The following is a 15,035-nucleotide window of genomic DNA, read 5'->3' on the forward strand; positions in this document are numbered from 1 at the left end:
TAAAACTGATGCCACCCCCAGAACCCACGTGCCCTTGACAGGAGTTGCAGGAAGGCCTCGGATCAGAGGGACACATTTGAGGACACCTTCTGCATAGCCCGTCTCCTGCCCGGCATAGGGCAAGTACTATTGATATGGGCACATTTGCTGAAAACATTGAATGGAATCTTGGAAACATGTTGTGATCACGTGTTGTGATCTGTGTTGTCCTTGATCTGGTAACTCAATGATCTCACATTTCTTCCCAGAATTTGCCTCCGGGAATAACTTGACTGCAGGAGACACATGGAGGCCTCTGCTGGTCATGTCAGGAAATCACACTACACGCTACTCAGTTCCTCAAGTAACTGAAAACTAGGAAAACCCCCTTTTAAAGATATGTTAAATATATCTTTAAGTAAATTAAAAATTAAGTTAAAAATCTTAATTAAAAAAAACCCTTTCGGGGCCGGCCTGGTGGCGCAAGCGGTTAAGTGCGCGCGCTCGGCTGCGGCGGCCCGGGGTTCGCTGGTTCGGATCCCGGGCGCGCACCGACGCACTGCTTGGTAAGCCATGCTGTAGCGGCGTCCCATATAAAGTGGAGGAAGATAGGCACAGATGTTAGCCCAGGGCCGTCTTCCTCAGCAAAAAAAGAGGAGGATTGGCGGATGTTAGCTCAGAGCTGATCTCCTCACAAAAAAAAAAAAAAAAAAAAACCCTTTCAATTTTCATCATCATTATGTTAGAACCTGGTTTGATCTACCAGCCTCCAACCTTTTGGGAGTAGAGGTAACCATTCGCACAATTTAGTGATTTCCCTTCCCACCAATAATATATTACATAAAAAACTAAAATATGGTCGGTATTTGGAAATTGCATAAAACTTCCAAAAGAATTTTTAAAACCTTGAAATGTTGTAAAACTAAGATTGGAGCTCTGTGACTTACAAACCAAGAAGCATAAGACTCATAGAATCAAAATATTTCTCATTCTTAACAACTGCTCAGCGAAGCAGTAGGCCTCTACAACAATTCATGACTTAGTTGAACTGTGATCTCGTGCTTCTATCCCCATCACCCTCTCACCTTCGGATCATATGAGACGCAGATTAATCTGACTATAAGGAAACATCATAATATGTTATCAGATGCCACATGTGTGTAGTATCTTCAACTTCTCAAAATGATTTCACATTTTCTACCTTTTTATATTTATAGTATGTTTTATTTTAGAAGCTATTTCATCAAATATCTATGTTCAATTATTTTTATTCAACTGAACAACCCAAAAGCAATTCTACAAACATTCAATTAATTCCACTTGCATTTTTAATGACAAATATTGTCTCTTCCTAAGGGCATGGGCCATTCTTTTTTCAGCTTTATCTTCTCAACACACAACTCAGCACTTGGTCTACAGTTCACTGCTTAGTAAATGTTTGTGTTGAATGGATTTTGATTTTACTCTCATGAAAACCTTCTAAAGTCACTAGATCAAGTCAACATTATTGTCCCCCTTAAGGCAACTGAGGCCCAATGAGGTCAGGGATCCAAGGTCAGAGAGCAAATTAGGGACAGGGCTGGGACCTTGAAGCAGATCTTTTAACTCTAAGCTTGTGTTCTGGCTTTCTTTTGGCTCTATATTTCGTGATTTAATAGGAAACATAGGTGAGAAATGGTGTGAGTAATAACATAAGTTTGATTTATTCTTATCAATTGGTATAATATTTTTAAATATCACTAATAATGAAATTAAGGAAAGAGCACTATTCCTCTAATCACTTCATTCACATCATCAGATAGCATGTTATAAAATAGAAAAGTTCTTCCATTTGATATAGAATTGTGTATAAAAGTTAAAGGGCACAAATATTGTATTATCTCTGTGCATTTTTAAATCTAGCTGATAAAAAATTATAACTTGATATCATTAATTTCATGGTAATTCTTTTGATTGATATAGTACCTTCCTGTAAAATTTTCCAAGGGTGCCTCATTGAGCAGACTTTGAAGAAAATAATTAGGTCCCTTCAGTAAAGGAACTCCTGCTGGCATTCTCGCTGCATCATTGAAGTCAGAGTTTATGGTGTGCCATAATTAGTATAGTTCTGCTTATGTGAAAATGGTAACTTACAGACTTAAATATAAGGTTTTGAGCATTATTTGTAAAAATGTGACACTAGTTAAAATATCTATATATTTCTCATGATCTTTATGTAAAGAATCTGTTGCAAACTTGCATGAAAATTCGTCCTCAAAAGCGGTTAGGTGAAATTCTTTTTTTGTAACACTATTATTTATTTGTCTTATCAGGCCTACCCCAGTTATTTACTGGATAAAAGAAGATGGAACACTACCCATCAATCGGACATTTTATAGGAACTTTAAGAAAACTCTGCAAATCATTCAGGTTTCAGAAGCAGACTCTGGAAATTACCAATGTATAGCAAAAAATGCACTAGGAGCCATCCATCATACCATTTCTGTCACAGTTAAAGGTATATCACTGTTTAAAATGCATTGGTCTTGCCTTCATGAGAGGCTCTAAATCTTCAATTAAATATGCCTTTGATTACATTCTTCAATAATAATAAATGTAAATTTATATCAACATTCATGATACCTTGAATCTCTTCTCATTGCTATTTATGGTGCATCTAAATCAGGTTAAAAATTCACTCCCTCAAATCTTTCTTACAGAAGAATTCCAATTAATAAATGTAGACAGAATGAGGTTAATAGAAAATCACTATTAGAATCCCACAGTTAGAACTGCTGCAGGCAAGATCCGGTGATGAATGCTAAAATTAGTGGATGAAACTTGAAGGAGAACCAGGATATTTGCACAGCTTCAAAGTATTTTTCTCCCCTCACCCAAAAAAAATTAATCGCTGAGGAAATTTTAACATATGTCTACAAATGGAGCTTAATTTCCCTATCCCTGAGTATGGCTAGTCTTAGTGACTCACTTCTAGTGAGTGGAGTATGGAAAGCAGGAAAATGGTAACTTTACGGTGGAGAAACCTGGCAGACATCACCTTAACCAAGTGGTCAAGGTTAACATAACCAGTAATAAGTCATGTCGATATCATGTCCTCCCTGATATGATGCAATCAGAAGGGTCCATCACTCAAAACCTCAGTCTAATCATGAGAAAACATCAGACAAACCCAAGCTGAAAGACAGTCTACAAAATAACTGATCAGGACTCCTTTTTTTTTTTTTTTTAATTTTTTTTTTGTGTGTGAGGAGATCAGCCCTGTGCTAACATCTGCCAATCCTCCTCTTTTTTTGCTGAGGAAGATTGGCCCTGGGGTAACATCTGTGCCCATCTTCCACCACTTTATATGGGACGCCGCCACAGCATGGCTTGCCAAGCAGTGCGTCGGTGTGCGCCCGGGATCCGAACCGGCGAACCCCGGGCCGCCGCAGCGGAGCGCGCGCACTTGACCGCTTGCGCCACCAGGCCGGCCCCTGATCAGAACTCTTTAAAAGTCTCAAGGTCGTGAAACATAAGGAAAGACCAAGAAACTGTCAGATTGGGGGAAACTATGTAAGGAGACGTGACAAATAAATGCAATTAGCGTCTAGGACGGTCCTGGGACAGAAATAAGACATTAGTGGAAAAACTGCGGAAATCCTAATAAAGCGTGTAGTTTAGTAAATGATATTGTATCAATGTTAACATCTTGTTTTGATAACTGTACCATGGTTATGTAAGATGTTAATGTCTCAGAGAAAGCTAAGTGAAGGGCTTATGGGAACACTCTACATTAACTTCGCAACTTTTATAAAATACAAAGTTTTTTTTAATTACTCCCTAATTGTATAATTATATGTATTCTACAGGGCTCAGAATTTAAATTCATTTTTCTTAGCCCTTTCTGTACCTGTAAATTGCTCTACAACCTTAGATAAATCTGTCACCTCTTTGATGTCTGATGAATCTAATGCAAAATGAGACAATGATATTTGTATCAAAAGGTTCTAGAAATAATACATAGATGTCAGTGTGTCTCTTTAAACATTCTTTTGAAAATCTGAAGGGTTCTTTGAAGCATCTGTTATAAATTTATTCACTCTAAGAAAATGAAACTAACAAATGCTTTGCAAAATACTCATTTTTATTATTAAAAGTTCAGTATACTAAATTTGCTAGAATACTTATTGATTCACATCTTTATGTTTTTTTTTTTCTTTCCTCAATAAAGCGGCTCCATACTGGATCATGGCACCTCAAAATCTTGTGCTGTCCCCAGGAGAGGATGGAACCCTGATCTGCAGAGCTAATGGCAAGCCCAAACCCAGAATTAGCTGGTTATCGAATGGAGTCCCAATAGAAAGTAAGTTTCCTTGATTAGCTCCTGTTGCAGTGTATTTTCAGAGCATAGCTACATCTCAAGAGGGAACAAATGGTGATGAGATAATAATGGGTTAAAGAAGGAAGCCATATGTAAGTTGAATAGAGGCACCAAATTACCTTTAGATTTTTATTCTGTTACCTTTCGATATTTGTTATGACCAAATAGTTTATGCTGTTAACATAATGGTATGTGTTGATTAGGACTTGGCAGTATTTCCTCTGTTTTTTACATGGATCAAAGGAAGAATGACAGGGTCAGAAATAAACATCACTGAAAAGTTCAGATTATCCTCTTTGTTCAAAATGTCAAGTGGTTTGTGGAAACCTCGTAGGAGTCAGAGGAGATGGGTGGGGAGGCTAGGAATAGAGCCAGTGGATGTGACAAGAATAAGAAACATAGCTGTAGTAATTTAAAGAGTTTTCATTCTGAAGTATAGCCCAGATGTTCCCAAGTTCTTTAGTCTTTAGAGGTCACCGTCCCATTTAATACCCAAAGAAGAACACGTCCTCTGACCCCAGTCGTATGCAAGGATACGGTCAATCTTTGACCAGTTTTCCCTCCCCGAGTATTGCCGAGATCATCCTTGAGCAGTACTTGCACAGTCCTGGCTGCTGCGTGTCTCCTCTTCAGCCACGTGCCCTGGACCACTCCCGGCTCTTTCTCTCAGCCAGTTCTCTGAGCTGCCACTGTGCTGCCCAAAACAGTCTCCTCAAGGGCCATCACAGGCCCTCCCATTAATCTTCTAAGTCACAGCCAAGACCAGTTTTACAAAGCTTGGGTAAAGGCTTGAGGGATAATAGAAGGGAAATACAGCAGAGAAAAAAGAAAACTTAAAACGGGTATTGCACCTCCTTGCTCTCGGATTCTTAAGCCGTGGCCATCCACAGAGAGGCCACTAGCTCTCCTTTTTCTCGACCCCACCTGCTACCAGCTGCTGCCCACAGGAGAGTCTTTGAAAGTTTTCCCCTTCTTGGAGTTCAGACCTTCTCCTAGACCCAGAGAGAGAGAAAATCAGTTCCTGTTTAAAACCCCAGCCTCAGGTTCACCCTCCCGGTCAGTAGCATACTAATCTGCAAAGATATCCGTTACTCACGATCAAGACAACCCTCGGGCTTAATATGGAGAGCATCTTGGCTCCTCATTGCCTTCAAGTCAGAATCAAACACTAGTTCTACTTCTATATATCCAAAAGGCCCATTAAACTGGCTCTCCTGAGATAGTCTTCACCCTAAGATGGATCTGAAAACTGCTGGCAGATTTTAACTGACACAAGTCCCTGTTTCTCACTGTCAGGGTCTCACAACTGTGGATCTAGACTGAGTAAGAGCACCCTGTTCCATGAGTATTTACTAGGAGTTTGTGTCTCACAGCACAGTAGGTATCAGATACTGACTGTTTGCTGCAAAAGGAAATATGTTCGTGGGAGAAAACAGAGTCTAAAGAGGCCAGCGAATGGGATTTGGATATTTCCGCTCTCAGTTTTAACCATGATCAGGATCAGGGGGAACTTCAGAGAGTACTTTGTGGTCGTGCATTGGGGAGCTATTGCCTCTCTCAAATGCATATGAGTGAAAACCGAGAGAAACGGTGGAAGAAAGCCCAGAACTAAAAAAGAAGTTTGATGGTACAACATCTGATTTTCTTAGGAATGCATGCAGAATGGCAATAAAGGATGGAGGATGCTCAGCACTTTGGCACCACGTTTTGCAGCTCAGAGGTTCTGTGCCCATTTGTGGAACGTTAAATGTGCACCTGAGATCTGGCCTCAGTGACACTGACGAGTGGGAGGGGCCTTCCAACTAGCCACTCAGCGAGAGAACCCGGGAGCCAGGGAATGTTGAAAAGATAAATCCTTGAGCTCGGCAGCCAGAATGCAATTATAAGCAGGGAAAATTGAGACGTAGGTGGGTCAGTGACACAAGAACAAGGGGAGATTAAATAATGAAGCTAATCTTTCCTACCGATTCATTCAACTTGTCGTCCTTCCAAACCCGGCATAGGCAGGCCTCTCAGGGAACCTGGTACCTCCATTTATATTAAGAGCTTTGTAAATACCGTTATAGACAGTCCCCTTAAATGAAATATTTAGGGGGGAGGATCAATTGCAAAAGGCCTGTTTGTTCGGGGGGGGCTCATAGGGCTGTGGTCCCGGGATAAAAGTTGGGCCCTTATACTGTAAGCCCAAATCATCTGATTAGGTCCAGAACAGAAAGAGTTAGAACAAAATCTCTCAAATCAGATTCCAAGTCAGTTCATTTCTTCCATCCCCAAAGTATTCGTTAAGTCCTCACTGGAAGGAAAACAGGAGGCTGAGCAAAGATAGGATCAGAACTCTGCACTGCCTACAAAGCCAGGTCCCTCGACCTCTGGGGTGCCTCAGAGCAGTCACTCTGGTGGCAAGGAGAGAAACAGCACGCGGCATGTAAGCAAAGGGAGCAGATGCTGAATATTTATACCCGGGTGTGGTGAAGTGTCCCGGAAAGGTGTCTTTCTCCACATCTGGTGGCCAAGCTAAAAGCACATGGATTACTGTTTGGAATCTCACAACTACAAGCTGATGAGCGTGAGGCACCTGGCGGGGACCCTCTTAGCTCTCTGAATGATGATACTGCAGGGACACTGCTGTTCCTGCCCCCACCCTCAGCAGCTGGTCTATTTGCAGCTTCTGCTGAGTGACCTCTTGGCTAGACACTAAGTTGTAAACAGCTGAATTCAATGTGAACCCTATATGCCCCCACCTTGTGTTGACCTCCCCTGATCCAATATAAGGAGTAAATGAGGACAAAAACTGTCAAAAAGTTGGTAGAAGTTTGAGGAGCCTTGTATCTCTCCCCTTTCTACTCTGCTTGATAGTTGTCCCATGAATTTGGAGGCCCCTAAGCATAATTGCCTTGGGGACCATTCTGGAAACAGGGGACTGGGGCTTGTTTCTCATCTGCAGTTTGCTGAGTTGTGTACCCCACAGCTGCCTCCAGCAATGATGGGGCCTGGGGGGAGGATGGCAGAGAGGCAAGGGTAAGCTGGAGAGAACGGAATCTGCTGCAGCACACAGTGGCACGGAATTGGCATGGTCTGGATTCCTAACCTTCAGGGAGGCCTAGGGTAGGCCCCAGAAGTTAGCTGGGAGCACAAGCTGGCTTGCGGCCACCTTCCACCTAGGAGGCCGCAGAAACCTTGAGGGGACCAGCTTCTGAGGGTGAGGGGTAGGGAACAACTGTGCCTCTGCAGCATCATTGTGCAGGGAGCTATGCAGCGTCCCCACCAGGTGCCACACAACAGAGACACTCTCAGGGGACCATACTACCAGATACACAGCGTCCCCACTCCTGACTTGTGGGCGATGACCTAAGGACCCTGACACTCTCTCCTCCCACCTCTGCAGGCTCTGGCTGCCAAGAGCACAGAAATACTATAAAAGGAGAAGCAGGATCAGAGAGAGGGAGGGGTAAGGCTTGGGTTTTGTTAGCAAAATTCAGTGTTATTGATTTGTGACTGTGTATTTTAGACCTGGAACTTACTGTTTTACAAAACCGGAAGAATTCGTTCAAAAAGAGTCTGAGCTGTAATCTCAGTGTCTTCCAAAGCTCTGTCCCCCCAAGACTGGCCAGGTTACTTTAAATTTTCCTTGAAGCAAAAACCAGGCTGTATGGAATTTGCCCGAAACCACCTAAAATATTTTTTAAACAATCTACGGAAGTCAGGAAAAAGAACACAGCTGCAGAGAGCTGATGCTGAAAGAGAACTTTGATTTTCTTGTGTGACCTGCAGTGTCTGGGAGGGTGTGGAAGTAGAACCCAGGACCAGAAGAAAGAAAATGGCCAAAGCCAAGGCGGAGGACACTGTGATCCCGTCCCTGTCCTAGGAGGCAGCAGGAGAGCCTAACACTTGTAGATCTTTAATTGTGCCCCGTGTGAGTTGTGGTAAATCTCTCAGATTCTTCCAAATGGGGCATATATAAGATCACACCATTATTAGGCTAAAAGGTCCCTTTTCCCTAACAGATGAGGAAGGGAAGGAAGGAAGGGAATGAAAATGGACAGAAGATCTCCTGCCACAATTACATATTCTGCTGACTTTGGAGGGAGAGATTGAAGCCAGTAACACATGATAAGCAGCCAGGGGAATGGAGGCATGGTCCAGGATATTCCCAAGATTCCACTGGGGCATCTTCCTTCTTTCTTTTCTCAGAAGTAAAGGGCTCAGTTGGCATCCTCTTAAAGGGGATGGAATAAGTAGATAAAGAAACAAACTCATCTCTTATGCCCAGAGATTTATTCTGCGTTATGCCCAAATGTTCAAATTTCAGAAGATGTTTATAAAGTAGACTAACTCAGAAAATCTGAGCATTAATCTCACATTAGACAAACCACTAAGTGCTCCAGTCTCTAGTTTCTCATCTCCGAAATGCATTTACTTGGGGCCGGCCCCATGGCTTAGCGGTTAAGTGCACACGCTCCACTACTGGCGGCCCAGGGTTCCGATCCCAGGCGCGCACTGACGCACGGCTTGTCCGGCCATGCTGAGGCAGCGTCCCACATACAGCAACTAGAAGGATGTGCAACTATGACATACAACTATCTACTGGGGCTTTGGGGAGAAAAAGGGAAAAAAAGGAGGAGGATTGGCAATAGATGTTAGCTCAGGGCCAGTCTTCCTCAGCAAAAAGAGGAGGATTAGCAGGGATGTTAGCTCAGGGCTGATCTTCCTCACCAAAAAAAAAAAAAAAAGTGCGTATAGTATCTAGTTAATCTAGTTCACAAAGTTTCTTTTAAAATAATACCATACAATAGATATAAAAATATTTTCAAAATTAATAGTACTCTATACATGTAAGGTGGCACTAATTATTATTATTCTCATTATCTAAATGTTGGAAATATTTATAGTTTTGGCCCACCATGTCAGGGGAGTTGGAATAAAAGAAAGTATTGTTGGAAGGCTAGCAGCCCAGTTCTGAACCTTGCCCTTAGGGCTTTAAGTTGTATGTGGTGATTCTATGACCTTAAATTTCTTTCTCCAGTGTTCATTTTTAGGAAATGATGTTGGTTATTCCCAGAATTAATTATTATTCCTTTGGATAATTTGGGTTCAGATGCTGGAGAGTTACTCCCACCCTGTAGCCAGCACACAGATTCCAAAGGCTTCAAATATCTCTGCGCTAGCGATTTCCTTCTTTGTCCAACTACCAGCTGAGACTCCATATGTCACCGTGACAGTTCTGGGTTTGTTTGTGTTTCTTTAGTAAGTGCTTAAGGAAAATGTAGCCCAAATTCCCATGGAGAAAGATTTGCTTCTTCACCGCTCTACCTAAAGGGTTTATTTTATTCCTAAATACCTTACCAAAAATAAATATTTGACAACTGGTCCATTTAGCAGAAATAAGGCAGATACAGTTAGATGCCTTTCGGATAAAGAATAACATGGAAAAGAGTTGATAGGAAAGAAAACTGTAACGTGGGTTACATAAAAGCTCTTTAAAATGGTTTATGTTGTGATTGATGCGTCCCCCTGGGGGAAGATCGTCCCATTGGCTTTGATTGAGCTGGTCTGCCATGTTCATGGTGATGTAACTTTTTTCTTATTGTAGTTAAAAAACACATAACATAAAATTTACCATCTTAACCATTTTTAAGTGTACAGTTCAGTAGTGGTAAGTATATTCACATCATTGTGAAACAGATCTCCAGACCTTTTTCATCTTGCAAATCTGCAACTCCGTGCCCATTAAACCACACACGGTGGTGTAACTTTTTAGAGATCAGTATACTCAAGGAACGTGAAGAGCTCATCTCACACAGTCTGCCAGCCATCCAGAGAGATCCGGCCCAGAGCTCTCCCTGGGCCTCCTCACTATCTAAGTGCCCAGGCGCTGCGCTCCCGGCCCTCCACTGCCTGGCATGTCCCCAGAGGTGCAGTCAGAATGGACACAGAGTGGGCCCTGAGAGTCCCCTGAGGAGTCCCAGCACTCAGCACTCAGCACTCAGCACTCAGCCCAAGTGCTGGGTCCAAAAGTGCTAAGAATAGTTGACGGAGAGGGAGACTCCAGAAATGCTGTTCCGTCCAGCGCGCCTGGCTGAGGCAGTGGATGGACGTTACTGAGAGCAGGTGGGTCAGAAAGGCCCCCATGATACTAGACTTGGGATCTGGCACAAGGAACAGGGGCTGCCCTGAGGTAGAGTGAGTTCTCAGAGTACTCAGCTGCCTGCCCCAGCTGTAGTTCACGTCCTTAGCCACTGTGACATTTCTGGCCTCTGCTGTCACTTACTGATGAAATCTCTCCCCGGTTAAAGGAATTAGAACTTTTTGTCTAATATAACTAATTTGTCTTCTGGTTGGAAGAACATGATCCTTAAGGCAATTTTGAAATTATTAGAGTCATAAACAGCAGATATGAGCCAAGAAGCCAATCAAAGTATGTTGGCACACCCCTATCACTGGTTGAACGAGCTGGAGTAGCTAAGATGATTACAGCAGCAGTTAAAAACTAATATAGAATGAGTGAGTACAATACTTTGAATATGTGTAATAAAACAAGGATGAATAACATAGTTTGATTTATTTTTATTAAAGTGAGTTAATAAACCACAAATGAACCAAATATTTTAGATTTTAAAGTGATAAAGGAATCTAAATGCAGTGATAAATATGTCTTAGATGCACATGCTTTTTCTGTCATCAAAGAGAATAAATGGTATTTAGAATGAAACTAGAGCCTACTTAAGTGGTTCACATTGCAAGAGCAGTTTAAGAGAAAGGGTGCTGTTGCATAGTTTTAATTTTGATCAGCATGCTGAGGCAGATACGACTACCCCTTTCAGTATACTTTTAGAGCAATGTAAGGTCACAGCCTAAGGTTTAGCATTCACAAAAGGGAATTTGTCTGCAACAGCACAGCACATCCAAATGGTTGGGCATGCCGTAGACTAAATTCTCACCTATTATATTACCCAGCCAGCTCCATCTCACTTCACTAAGGATCAATCCTGGTCTTAAGATTTTTTTTTAAGTACTTGAGAGATTTAGCTGAAAATACTACCTTGAAGAGAAACTTTACACAATTTATTTCTACATCAGCCTCAGAATTTCCAAAGCAGGAAAATAAATATTTTCACATTTGATTTTTAGCCCTATATTTATTTACGTACTTATTTATTTTTCTATTTATTTCAATAAGAGGCTCTTAGACACAGGTTTGGATGAGCTAGAGGGTTTCTATATTTTTTGACTAACTTTTGCTGTAAAATTATCCTCTGGATAATAAAATTTCCTCCTCGTAAATAACCACAGTTTCTTTGTGAACAAGGCAATGTTTTCCTGAATTTGTGTAGCAATTTTCACCTAACTTGTGCTTTATTTCCCCTGCATCTCTCAAAACAATATTCAGTCTTACAGAATCAATCCATTTAAGACTGAATGAATATCAAGCATATACTCCTGCTCATAAGTGATAACTAAATTCTGAGGAAGAAAAATTATGATTTCTGGCTGGGTTCTTCGTCTTCTCCTTCTCACTGCCTGTACCTAGTGTGTTTCTGTTCTGCTTACTATATAATGTGGACCTCAGCTTCACAAGTTTAATATACGTCTTTTAAGCAAAACGGAATAAATATTTACTTTTTATTTTTATACCCAAACAGTTGCCCCTGATGACCCCAGCAGAAAAATAGATGGCGATACCATTATTTTTTCAAATGTTCAAGAAAGATCAAGTGCGGTGTATCAGTGCAATGCCTCTAACGAATATGGATATTTACTGGCAAATGCATTTGTAAATGTGCTGGGTAAGCTCTCTCTTTATTAAAGACATGGTAAATTAAATTAATGATGGCTGTTGTTTTCCATTCATTGAGCAAAAATACATTGAGCATCTGCTGTTGCAATGGGCAGTACTTGGAGCTGTCAGGAATATACAAGGATGGATAAGATACAGACCTTGCCCTAAACGGTATTACAGTCTGGTCTTAATGTTCTTTCATAACACCATTTTTATAGTGGCAAATTCTTTATTGCAGAAATAATCAAATAGTCAGGCTGCTCCATTCGCAGATGGTTAGACTAAGTGTCAAACCCCTTGAAAGAAAAATAGCATTGTTCTGCTATTAGTGAGTGAATGTTACTGCTGTTCCGTCCTTAGAAACTGACAAGCTGAATAACAATGTCATGATTCTGATTTTTTGAAAATAAATCATTAATCATAATGTTTGACCTTTATCCAAGTCACAGATGTACATCTATTTATTAATTTATAATAATCTGTTTAGAAAACTGTGACATAATCATATTCTGAAATGTTGGTTTATGTGAACATCATGTTTCTGATATTGTACAAAACTACCAAAATACAAAATTTGTTAAAAATTTATGTGAGAATTGTTTTTGTGGAGCCAGGGAATATTTCCACTCTCTAAGCATAATAGACTCCCTCTCAAACAAAATTAAAGTCAAGGACCAACCAATGCTTGGTAATTTTCCTTCCTGCTGGAGATGAAAGTCAGAAAATCACAGGAAGAGCTGAGCAGTTAAGATCCTGGTGGGTGTTTAGGAAGCAGTTTGGATTCCTGCTTCTGTTTTCAGTCATCAGCACTCTGCTTTTTTAGGCCCGCGTGTGTGCTCCCCACTACACCCACCCACCCACCCCCATTATAACCTTGGGGTTATGGTGGGCCAGTCATTCAACAAAAATGTACTTGGCCATTATCTTTGTGCCAGACACTATGCTAGTTTCTGGAGAAAAAACACTAAATAGTCCCATTCCCTGCCCGCAAGGGACTCACAGTATAGTAGGAGATATAGATAAATAAATCAGTTATTAAAATACTATGCCTGAGTAACATGAGGGATGTGAGGCAGAGGGAGAAAACTTGTATTTTTCCAAGTAGTGTCATAACTGATAGAGAACATAAGGGGAGAGACATTGGTTGTGCTTTATTATAACCTCTAATGGCCTTAAAATAAAATGCAATAAAATACACAGCGGGCCTAAATGTTTATTTTATTTTAATATTTCTTTTACCTTTTAAAAATATTTTTAGCTGAGCCACCACGAATCCTTACATCTGCAAACACACTCTATCAGGTCATTGCGAACAGGCCTGCTCTACTAGACTGTGCCTTCTTTGGGTCTCCTCTACCTACTATTGAGTGGTAAGTAATGGCCCTATTTGTTTTTAATATTTACATTTGCTAAAGCCTTCAAATTTCCCAGTATGTTGGGTTTTAGTCAGAGAACAGACAGGAAAAAAGGCAGTGCAGAATCCATGATACAATTAATTATTAAATTCATTTAGAAATATTATTAACTACTTGCTCTGTGCTAAAAACTTTCACATGTATGATCTATTTAGCAGCACACTTTGTCAACCACAGAGGTGTATGTAAATGTTTTGAGAATTTAAGGTTGCTGTGTTTTACAATGCCGTGGACATCACCTGGGATTTCATGAATGGTGGCTGGAGGGACTGGTGGGGGGACATTCCTTGATAATAAAATGTCATTCAGGGTGGGGGAGAGGTTCTATACCCCAGAACAGAATTGGTTATTTCCAGTGTTCCTCGTTAGTACCTCTCCCCCATGAGTCTCCTGACTTGGATCCAGCCAAGCTCTCCTGTGTCCTTTCACTCCCCATTCTAGACCATCCCCTTTCCTATACCACTCCTGATATGAGTCCAGTTCATCCTCCTGGCTTGCTTACTTTAGCATGAGCTGGGAGAGACGAGGCTAGGTTAGGCAGCAGCTTAGAAAGAATGAGTGAAAGAAAACTGTAACATTCATTTACTGATCATCTATCGGGTGCCAGACACTGTGCTGGGCTCCACTTGCTGATGTGAGCTTAAAGTCAGAGGTAGGAATAAAGGACAATCTCCTCAGGGCTCCACCTTCCCCGTGGAGAAGAGAAACAGGGATGTCTGTGCAGATGATTTCCTAGTGACAGTGCCAGGGTGACGCTTAGCTTCTCATCCATCCTCACTTCTCCTGTCTGACACTAGGAATTGTCTAAGAGGAAGCTGGATGTACACGTGCTTTACATACAGGCTTTATTTTTTTTCTTCCCTGAATATTTTCCTATTCAGTCTTTCAGAACAACATACCCTTATAGCCCTTATAACCTTGAAATCAAAATCTGTTTAGAATTGTAGCCGGCAGATGGAGTTACAGCTACATCACAGTAGGGGGGACGTATCAGAAAGAGCAGTTTTCATTTTGCCTATTTTATCACTTATGTAGAGATAGAATAGGTAGTAATATGTTTATTAAATTATGAATCTTTCATAATGAATATTACAATTTAAGCATTTTGTATTGTCACCCTACTTGTTCAAGCACCATTTATCACTGAATTCTCCAGTTTTACATCCTGTCTTTACGTTGACCCCACTGACTTATAAGCATGTAATATTCTTGTGCAGATGCCAGGTGTCTCTGAACTTGATACTATAATGCAGATCATGGTGTGTTGACCTTGAACTTGGCATTTTATGTCTGACTTCGTTTTTTTTTTCTCATTGTGATCATTTCTGTAATGAAGGTTTAAAGGAGCTAAGGGTAGTGCTCTTCGTGAAGATATGTATGTCTTACATGAAAATGGAACTTTGGAAATTCCTGTGGCCCAAAAGGATAGTACAGGAACTTACACATGTGTTGCAAGAAATAAGTTAGGAATAGCAAAGAATGAAGTTCACTTAGAAATCAAAGG

The 15,035-nt window shown here is 41.0% G+C and overlaps 1 protein-coding gene across 2 annotated transcripts in view; it reads left to right on the forward strand.

Moving 5' to 3' along the window:
• NRCAM (neuronal cell adhesion molecule) overlaps positions 1-15,035 on the forward strand; it is a 272,550-nt gene that overhangs the window by 207,379 nt on the left and 50,136 nt on the right. For both annotated transcript variants that reach the window (XM_058523123.1, XM_058523116.1), the window contains 5 exons: positions 2,292-2,476; positions 4,190-4,321; positions 11,980-12,123; positions 13,375-13,486; positions 14,868-15,034. In XM_058523123.1, coding sequence (XP_058379106.1) covers positions 2,292-2,476; positions 4,190-4,321; positions 11,980-12,123; positions 13,375-13,486; positions 14,868-15,034 — 740 coding nt within the window. The remainder of the gene's footprint in view (positions 1-2,291; positions 2,477-4,189; positions 4,322-11,979; positions 12,124-13,374; positions 13,487-14,867; position 15,035) is intronic.

This window comes from Diceros bicornis, chromosome 3 (assembly GCF_020826845.1).
Source record: "Diceros bicornis minor isolate mBicDic1 chromosome 3, mDicBic1.mat.cur, whole genome shotgun sequence".
Taxonomy (NCBI): Eukaryota; Metazoa; Chordata; class Mammalia; order Perissodactyla; family Rhinocerotidae; genus Diceros; species Diceros bicornis.